Genomic DNA, 9,862 nt, shown 5'->3' on the forward strand with positions numbered 1-9,862 from the left:
CAAATATTAGGTATTCACAAAGTCTCTAACATATGCTCCCATAATTCTATTTTTGAGCCTTTAAAAGAAAAGAAAAACAACTTTCCAGTCCAAACACTGCTATATCAACTCTTTAGTCGTCACCATTTGCTTTGGGGCCCAGTGTGCGTGTGGCCTGTTTTGCACGTGTGGCGGAAGGTGAGCGTGCTCCTGACATGCGCTGTGCCTCGCTCCTGCGCTCCTCGTTGGTCCTGTTTCCATCTCGGCCCGCTGCACTGCTCCCGTGAGACCCACAACCACCCTTTAAAACCGTAAAGCACCTACTTATTGATTGCGCTTAATTTCCTCTTACCCTCAGTTCTTCTTTTTCATTTACCTCACCTCTGCTTCTTAACCTTTGTATTTTTATCCATTTTATGAGTTTTCATACATGCCCTCCAAATTTCTAGAGCAATTGTTGGACCATGTAAAGTTATAGAAGAGAAACTGAAGACCCACCGTCCTCACTGGGCTCCTAGCAGTGACTCTCTTAAGCTTGCTGTTGAATCTGTCATTCCCTCCACTCCCCTGAGCGTGGACTTCTTCACAGCAGTGTCATCTGACAGGTGGTCCTCCGTAAAACGCAAAGAAAGGAAGAGTGTATTATCAATGAACAAGCTTTAAAAAGCGCAGTGCTCTGACCACGTTGGTTCTTCCCGTATTTGCGTGTACGTTGGACCCGAGTAAGTCTTAGGTGCAGTATTGAAGAGGGCAGAAGCCAATTCTCTCTTGACATGAATGTCTGTAGAAGATATTTGACACAGCTGTGGGCTCCTTGTCCTGTGGGTAGAACTTCCGTGGCATTTCAAAACAAATACATGGAGTCTCCTTTGTAATTCCTATATATTAGGGAAAAATGACGGGATAATGATCAAATGTGCTCATCTCCACTTCCCCTAATGGAAGAAGAAGCTTACATCTATCTCTTCCTAAGAGTAGAAATTTTATCACTTTGAAAATCTTTTATTTTTAAATCAACTAGTGGTTTTTATCTTTATTAATGTTAGATAGCAGTGTTTGTTTGTTTTTTCCCAAGAAGTGTTTATGGGCATTTGTAACTGTAACTTCTTTTCTTTAATATAAAGAATATGAAAGCACCATCTAAGTCGTGTGTGTGTGTTTGTTTGTAGCGTGGAGACAATCAACGATGGAAACTTTCACATCGTGGAACTACTCGCCCTGGATCAGAGTCTCTCCCTCTCCGTGGATGGAGGGAGCCCCAAAATCATCACCAACTTGTCAAAGCAGTCCACTCTGAATTTTGACTCCCCACTCTATGTAGGAGGTAAGCACTCTTCCAAATCCGGTGGGCCTCCCAACCCTGTGATGCTCATGCTAGACTGAATCTGAAGGTGCAGGTGCCTAGTGCCTGGTGCCATGGTCACTGACCCCTAGTGGTCAGTTTCTGAAAGACACACAGCAAGGATAGAAGAGAAAGAGCCCTCTCTAGCAGTTAAGGGCCGATTTTGTAATCCCAGCTCCGGTTTGAACTCAATGTGTTGTTGCGGTGGAGAATGACGTTACTACAGTATTTCTTTGTGTCTGTCACATGCTAGGTGATTTACACATCGTAGAATTTCACCTTGTTGTTTGGTCTGGTCTATGGGAAAAGAAAGTGGTGAGAGATCAAATCAGGCAGTAAAAAAAAAAATGACGCCACAGGTTGGAGGTACACTGTGGGGTGCCTGACCTCACCCCAGCTCCCTCGAGGAGGGGAATGCCTCCAGCTTCAGTGAAACATTACCATGCTGGAATATGTGGTCTAACAGGTGCTTATCAAGGAAATTGAATGAATGAATGAATGAATGAGCTAAACGTACAAACTGTACTGGGTGATAGAAAGTATTTCTGTTTAGCTGCAACCTTAATGTTGGTGAACAAGAGGAAGGATTGGTAAAGTGGATTCAGGCTTGGAGTGGTAAAGACTCTGGACTTTATTTTTAAGCAGGAGTAAATAAGGTGAGGGAAAAAGTATGAGCAAAATTCTGAAGGAGCCCCCAGGGGAGGATCCAGAAAGGAGAGAGCTTCCACTCTTCTATCTGGAGAATATAATATAATTATATATATTATATATATAATAATATATTATAATATATAGTATATATAATATAGCATTATATTATATATACTATATTAATATATATAATTTCATAAGTTATATATACTTATTTATAAACATTTATAAATATATATTTATAAAATATATAATGTATATATAATGATATAATAAATATAATATAATTCTAGATATTGGAGACATAGAATTTCTCATTTCAGACAAAGGAACAAGAAAGCATGTGATATTGAATTGAATTAAATGACACTGAATCAAGGTGAACTGACTGTTGAAATTAACTGATTTTACAGTTTAATAAGCTAAAGCTTTTCACTAGGTCAATGTAACGAATCTCCTCACCATGATAGGTTATTTTCATGAAGTTCACACGATTCCCTTCAAAATAATAACCTTCGGCCGCTACACAATTTTCTCAACCCCTCAAAGCCTTTCCCGACAGCATTTTTTGGAATTGTCCTGAATGTCCGAGGCACTTTTATTTTTAATAATTTCTGCAATAGAAAATCTTAGCACTCTGATAGAGTTTTTATTTTTTAGGAACAGTTCAAAGTATTTGGCTTCACTCTGTAACTATTTATTGAGTATCTCCCATATGTTGAGGACAAAGTTAATAGATGCTCGAAGAATACAAAGTTAAAGAAAAAAAAAGAAAAGAAAAATTCTCTTCTGTGCTCAGGGGAGTGGGGAAGGCAGACACATTTTCAAGTAATCAAATGGATCACACATGAAGTCTGTGCCGCAAGTTCACCGATCTCGTTTCTTCATGGGAATCACGACTGTGAGATTCATTAAAAGACAGAAGCCTCCCCTTGTGCCTGTACTACCCTGAACAGCTGTTGCCCGGGGCTGGGCAAAGCCGGGCACAGACGTACCTGAGATGTGAGAGAAGTGTCATTAACTAAGCACAGGCTGCGTGCCCAGCACAGTGCTTCTTCTCCAGTCTTATTCCTCAGAGACTTCGGGAAGTAGGTAGGACTTGTTGTTGTTGTTGTTTCACAGCCTTGTAGACACGCAGTCTTGGGGGCGCTATAAAACTTGTCCAGGTTCACAAAGCTATGAAGTGAGACGCCCCATTTGAGTCCAGGGCGGTCTGCCCCTGAGGCCACCTGAACTGCCACTCGCTCCTGAATGCAGAGCACGAGGGGAAGCAGCCTGAGGTCGCGGCTTTCTGTTTATTCCCGGGGTTGGTCCTCACTTGATTCCATTAGCAACCATTTTATTAAGTATTTTAGACCCCCTTAGAATAGGGGGGTGATTACAGAATCGGCATGCCTGGGTCATAACATTTTCAAAAATAATGGTTTGGATTCCAAACTGACAGTGGTACTCTTTCTGGGGGGGGGGGGGGGGGAGGCTGGATGTCCATGCAGTGCAGCATCTGTCCAGGCCTGAGGGAAACCACTTCTGTCCCCGCTCGCTGCCAGGGAGCAGAGTGGACCCGTTTCCTTCCAACCCTGAGTGCAAGGGCTCTTCAGACAAAAGACATACAAGGTGATCATAAACCCGCAGCCCTGGGTTCTGTGTGGCAAAGGCAGCGGGAACACCGGAGTTAACAAAGGAGAGAGAGGTCAACAAGCTCTCCTTTTTCTCCCAGTTCGAAAATGGGGACACTCCTCAATGATGACACCGTGTCTTAGGCCCCTTGCGGAAGTATTCTCTAAGCAAAAGAGGGAGGCGGCTTTGCCTTCCCTCCGGTTATCAATAACACCATATAGGCCTCGCTCGACACCAAGCAATCTAATCTTACGCTTTTCCATAGAATAACCCCATCAGAACATACCTTATTGCCTGATGGGGTTAAAAACCAACAGTTAAGACCTGCACATAAAGACCCCCCCTCCATGTCTCACAAGTCTCCTAATGCCACCGTTGAACAGAGGACCCCGGCTTGGACACTGGATACCTTGATTGTCATTTTAAAACATGCAGAGCTTGGCTGACCTCCAGCTATGGCCCATGGCATGGAAGAAAAGCTAAAAGGAAAAAACCCACCAATCTGCTTCTGTTTACCAAGCGAGACCCGGTTCCCTCGTCAGCGACGTGCCAGCGACCTGGGCGGCTGCCTGTCCTGGGATCCCATCCAGGAAGTATTTCAGGATCTGGCTTCGGCCGTGGAAAGATTCCTCCGTTTTGCCAAATGCGGGTTACTAGACGACTGTCACTGGTGGAATGAATATCTACGAAGATTGCAAATTCTGGTTTCGGAGGAATTTCTTTTATATTTCCGATTTCTTGGAAGAGGATGCTTTCACTCTCGATTAGCCAGAAGGAAAGAACGGGTGTGAACGAGGTGCTGTGCTGACAGCCAGCACGGGGGGTTTTCAGGCCCTGACCCCGCCACTGTGCTCCGGGGACATTATCAGTGCAGACCGAGCCCGGTTAGTCGCTTGCTTAGAATTCGACAGGACCGGGGGACACGGTCACTGTGCACCTGGCTCTCACGCTCTGAATCTGGATGGACTGCACTGTGACATGTTAGAGTCTGTCCAACTCTAACTCGGTCCTGTTGGGTGACACTGAGTACCTCCCCCTCCCCCGAGCTTTCGGGGCCCTGGCCCCTTCGTCTTGAAGAGGCAGGCATGGTCAGGGGATTGCTAACCTTGCTTTGTGGCTCTCTCGGCCTCCGGGGGGGGGGGGGTGTTCAGGTTGAGGAGCTGAGTGTGGGAAGAGGAGCCAGCATATCCCTTCCCCTCCCAATCCGGCTTTAAGGGACAGTAGCTGTGCTTTTAGGTTTTATATGGTCACGCCTCGGTATCAGGTTTGGTTTGAAACAAATTTTAAAAATTAAAGAGTGACCATCCGTGAACTAGGTCCTTTATCTAGCTGTGCTTTACAATTGCCCAGAGCATCTTCTAAATAACAAAAGCAAAGAAACACACATCTCTTCTCCCTCCCCAGCTCTGCCCAGAAAAATGACATCAATGAGGTCTGGGCTGAGGTCTCAAGCTTCAGTATTTCTTCAAAGAGCCCGTGGGGTTCTAACATGCATCCGGGGTGAGACCCACATGACTGGGTGCTCATGACGTCAGTTTCTCCTAAAGAAGTGTCACACAGACTGCCACCCTGCTGGAAGAGCTAAGAGCATCTGAGTGGCAGGTGACTGAGGAGTCCCTCAAGGTCCTGACCTCTGACTCGCTGTCGCCCCCCGCAGGCATGCCCGGGAAGAACAACGTGGCGGCAGCGCTGCGCCAGGCGCCCGGGCAGAATGGCACCAGCTTCCACGGCTGCATCCGCAACCTCTATATCAACAGCGAGCTGCAGGACTTCCGCAAGGTGCCCATGCAGACCGGCATTCTGCCCGGCTGTGAGCCGTGCCACAAGAGGCTGTGCGCCCACGGCACGTGCCAGGCCAGCAGCCAGTCGGGCTTCACCTGCGAGTGTGAGGAAGGCTGGACGGGACCCCTCTGCGACCAGAGGACCAACGACCCCTGTCTCGGAAACAAGTAAGTTCGGGCTACTTGTTAGTTGCAAACCCCCATATTGCCACCCTCAAAGCAAACCCTATGGAAGGAAGGGTAGGAAGGAGGGAAGGAAGGAAGGAGGAGAAGGAAGTCAGCCCCTTAAACTATCTCTTCCAGGTTTCTTCTATCATCATCCCTCCATCCTTATCCTTTCTGCTAACCCACCCTCATTCCCGCGTTCCTCCTCACTGTAGATGCGTCCATGGCACCTGCCTGCCCATCAACGCGTTCTCCTACAGCTGTAAGTGCCTGGAGGGCCACGGGGGCGTCCTCTGCGATGAGGAGGAGGATCTGTTCAACCCCTGCCAGGCCATCAAGTGCAAGCACGGGAAGTGCAGGCTCTCGGGCCTGGGGCAGCCCTACTGCGAGTGCAGCAGTGGGTACACTGGGGACAGCTGTGACCGAGGTAAGCCAGCCCCGCTGGGCACCACCCTGTCTTAGGAAAGCAGGAGGGGCCTCATCTTCGAAGAGAGAGCAAGAGAAAGGGAGGCGGAATGGGAACCAGAGAGAGGGGAGCGATGGGGGGAATGCCAGGTCTCTGCGCGACTTGTGGTTGCCGCTGCTGACTTATTTCCCAATGTCACGAAGGCAGCCGATGTGAACTGTCCTGAACCTTCACTGCAAAACGTTACCCGGACCTCGATGTCTGCTCACAACTTGACTTGCTGTGCAAACCCTCCTTTCTGCCTTCCGTAGAAACACCCTTAACCTGACTCCGTCTTTACCTTTCCCTGACGTTCTCACCAAATACATTATTAATTTGTCTTCTGACACACGGAAGAGGGAGCTGATACTTCCGCTCTGGTTTTAGGATAAAATCAAGTCAGACCTTAGAACCAAACTGGTGCATCACACGCAGCACACCATGCAGGCGGGAGGGATGGGAACAGGCTGGTGTGCCCACCCACCTTTCCCCTCCCCCGTGTCCGCGTGACCAGAACGCCCTGGCGCCAGCTGGCGCAGGTATTGTTGGGTGTACCAGGGAGACGACACAAGAGGAACGTGCCCATGGAGGCGTTTAGCAGATGGCTCTTTTTGAACTAGGTCCTACCAGGGTAATTTAAGAAGTTAGTGGAACGTTACTTGTATTAAGTAACAGATTGAATGATATTAAACCCCAGGTCTAATAAATTAAATTGCATCCTCTCTGAAACTGCTCCCTGCAGTAAACAGAACCAGCTGTTGGGAGTGTAAAAAAACAGAAGATGTGTATTTTTGCCATAAAGGAAAAGGTTTAGGAATCTAATTTTCTTGTCAGTCCAATGGCCATATTATATATTTGTAGTTCATAACTATAGTATTTATAGTATTCACTCTGCTGAAAATGCCAAAAAGAAGCATTTTCTTTTTCAAAGCACAGCAGGCCACTGTACCACGAGTCCCTAATACATACCATAAGCATAACACAATAGCAGTTGCAAACAGGAAGCAAAAGCGCCACCTCCTGGATCCAGATGTGGATTCTTGGTCACTCGGCATGATTTACAGTGACTGCCTTTACTTAAAGTGCTCGTGCTTTGTGTTCTTCCCTAGAAGTCTCTTGTCAAGGGGAGCGGATAAGAGATTATTACCAAAAGCAGCAGGGCTACGCGGCGTGCCAGACCACCAAGAAGGTCTCCCGGCTGGAGTGCCGCGGCGGGTGCGCGGGCGGCCAGTGCTGCGGGCCCCTGCGGAGCAAGCGGCGGAAATACTCGTTCGAATGCACTGACGGGTCCTCCTTTGTGGACGAGGTCGAGAAGGTGGTCAAGTGCGGCTGCACCAGGTGCCCCTCCTAACCTGGCGGCCGCTGTCTTTGGAAGATGCTGCCTCCTCCTTGACCACATTGGACTCACGAATGCTTCATAGTGGAAATATTTGAAATATATTGTAAAATACAAAACAGACTTATTTTTATTATGAGAATAAAGACTTTTTTTTTTTCTGCATTTGGAAAAATAAAAAACAAGACTAGAAATGCTTGAACTACAGCTTCCCCAACGCTGGAGAAGCGTGAAGGGAGATAACCTCGGAGGCATGACAACCACAGCGGGAACAGTGGCAGCTCGGGCTTGTCCCTGCGAGTTGCTGAAGACCAGCGAGCGGAAGCACACGCAAGGGAGCGGGGCCACCGCGCGCTAACGTGACGCCCCGCGCGCTAACGTGACCTTGACCAGAGCGTAGCCCTCGGCCGCCTCTGCGGTTCTCGGGGACACACCAAGCACACATGTGTGAGTGAGCATGCGAGGCAGAGGAGTGGAACTCAGGACTCACAGATAGAACAAACGGACGAGAAATATTTTGTGCAAAGTATCGAATGTCTTGAAAAGCTGGGTTCCGTTCCTGAGAGAAGATGGGAGTGCTAAAATTGTATCTTCTTGGTCAACGTCAGCATGCTAGCAGGAGAAGCACACAGAAGTGTTTATTATCTACCGTTTTCCAGTATTAATTTTTTGTAATATAAACGATAAAGGAGATGATAAAGAACCAATAGATTATTGATAAATAAATTAGTAATAATATGAATTTTTTTTTGTTTCTATGAGTTCTAAACAGCCCTATACAGTATTCAGTTTCGATGAGAAATATTTATTGTATCAAAGTACATTGTACTTAACATTTTAGGCCACCCTTTTTGCTGTTTCTTGATGCTTTAATATATATTAATTTATAATTGTCCTGATATTTTTGTACATTTTTCATACTTAAAAATCAGGAGGGTTTTTTTTTTTTGGCAATAGTACTAACATAGGGTGTTATCTTGGGATAAATATGTGTTGGTCTGTTGTTTACTCTGACATCTGACCACTGGTGTCACTGACCTACTGGCCTCACTCAGGACACCTGCAGAGAGAGAGTGTGTCAAGCCTATGTGTGAGGTGGCCCTTGTACAGAGAGAAGCGGTCCCTCTGCCACCTGTCCTCACAGAACAGAAATGATGGTGTGGAGTAATGGACACTAGAAAGTAGATCTTTTACAAATTAATTCTTCCTTGACCTTTTTGGCCCTTTTGCTGGGGAAGGGAGGGAGGGGGTGGTGAGAGAAAAGGCAGTAATGTCAAGAACTGTGATATTTTTCCCCCCAAGCAATAAAGCTCCTTTATGATACCTTAATGTTCCCATGTTAACATGTTTGCTGCTAAATTACAATGTAGAATTGATAATGATTTATAGTGGACTGTGCTCTTCCCTCCTTCAAGTCCCAGGGTACCCTGTAAAGATGCAGATGTTTCTTTCCAAAAAAACTTTTTCTACAAAGAAAATTAGATGTACATGTATAATTCACTGTGCTTTGTCTTTCTCCAGACTAATATCAGTTACACTACTGATGTTTGTAAATTAAACAGATATTTACTGCATTAACAGCTTGGTGATTTTTTAAAAATTGCACAACATTTAGAGTCCCCTCCTTAAGGATTCTTTAATCGGAGTGATACGGAAAGAACAGAGAGGAAAACCTGTACTTGTTGTTGTCAGAATTTGGTTTGCGCCCTGGGCGGTTGGCTCAGTGGTAGAGCGTCGGCCTGGCGTGCAGAAGTCCCGGGTTTGATTCCCGGCCAGGGCACACAGGAGAAGCGCCCATTTGCTTCTCCACCCCTCCCCCTCTCCTTCCTCTCTGTCTCTCTCTTCCCCTCCCGCAGCTGAGGCTCCATTGGAGCAAAGATGGCCTGGGCGCTGAGGATGGCTCCTTGGCCTCTGCCCCAGGCGCTAGAGTGGCTCTGGTCGCAACAGAGCGATGCCCCGGAGGGGCAGAGCATCGCCCTCTGGTGGGCAGAGCGTCGCCCCCTGGTGGGCGTGCCGGGTGGATCCCGGTCGGGCGCATGCGGGAGTCTGTCTGTCTCTCCCCATTTCCAGCTTCAGAAAAACACACAAAAAAAAAAAAAAAAAAAAAAGAATTTGGTTTGCAATTAGCATAAGGTCACATCTGGGGACTTTGGAATGACCACATGGAAGTGATAGGTAAAAGGATACCTTCTGTGCTAGGGAAAATATAGTGCATGTTCAATTAATTTATTTCCCAAAAAGTATAGAGGTGAAATCTAACTAAACCACAAATGGAATATTTTTTTTATTTTGTTCTTTTTCCCTCAATTAGAACCAGATGGAAAGCAAATGAAAGTCAAGGGCTCCTTTCTTCACAGACACTCTCAGGCAGGAGTTAGGAATGGCACAGTGCCATCCAGAACAGGGAAACAACATTGATTGGTTGGCATATTAATACCCGCCATGCTAAGATTTCTTCATTTTCCTGTAAGAAAATCGTGCATGTGTGTGTGCACGCACACACACAAACACACACACACACACACACACACACACACACTGTCTCA

General features: G+C 46.6%; 1 protein-coding gene across 5 annotated transcripts in view; it reads left to right on the forward strand.

Moving 5' to 3' along the window:
- Nucleotides 1-8,894, forward strand: part of SLIT2 (slit guidance ligand 2) — a 349,041-nt gene extending 340,147 nt beyond the window's left edge. For all 5 annotated transcript variants that reach the window (XM_066384206.1, XM_066384207.1, XM_066384204.1 and 2 more), the window contains 4 exons: nucleotides 1,149-1,303; nucleotides 5,247-5,538; nucleotides 5,751-5,962; nucleotides 7,090-8,894. In XM_066384206.1, coding sequence (XP_066240303.1) covers nucleotides 1,149-1,303; nucleotides 5,247-5,538; nucleotides 5,751-5,962; nucleotides 7,090-7,331 — 901 coding nt within the window. In that variant the 3' untranslated portion in view covers nucleotides 7,332-8,894. The remainder of the gene's footprint in view (nucleotides 1-1,148; nucleotides 1,304-5,246; nucleotides 5,539-5,750; nucleotides 5,963-7,089) is intronic.
- Nucleotides 8,895-9,862: the final 968 nt, after the last annotated feature.

The sequence above is a fragment of the Saccopteryx leptura genome, chromosome 5 (assembly GCF_036850995.1).
Source record: "Saccopteryx leptura isolate mSacLep1 chromosome 5, mSacLep1_pri_phased_curated, whole genome shotgun sequence".
In the NCBI taxonomy this organism is placed as follows: Eukaryota; Metazoa; Chordata; class Mammalia; order Chiroptera; family Emballonuridae; genus Saccopteryx; species Saccopteryx leptura.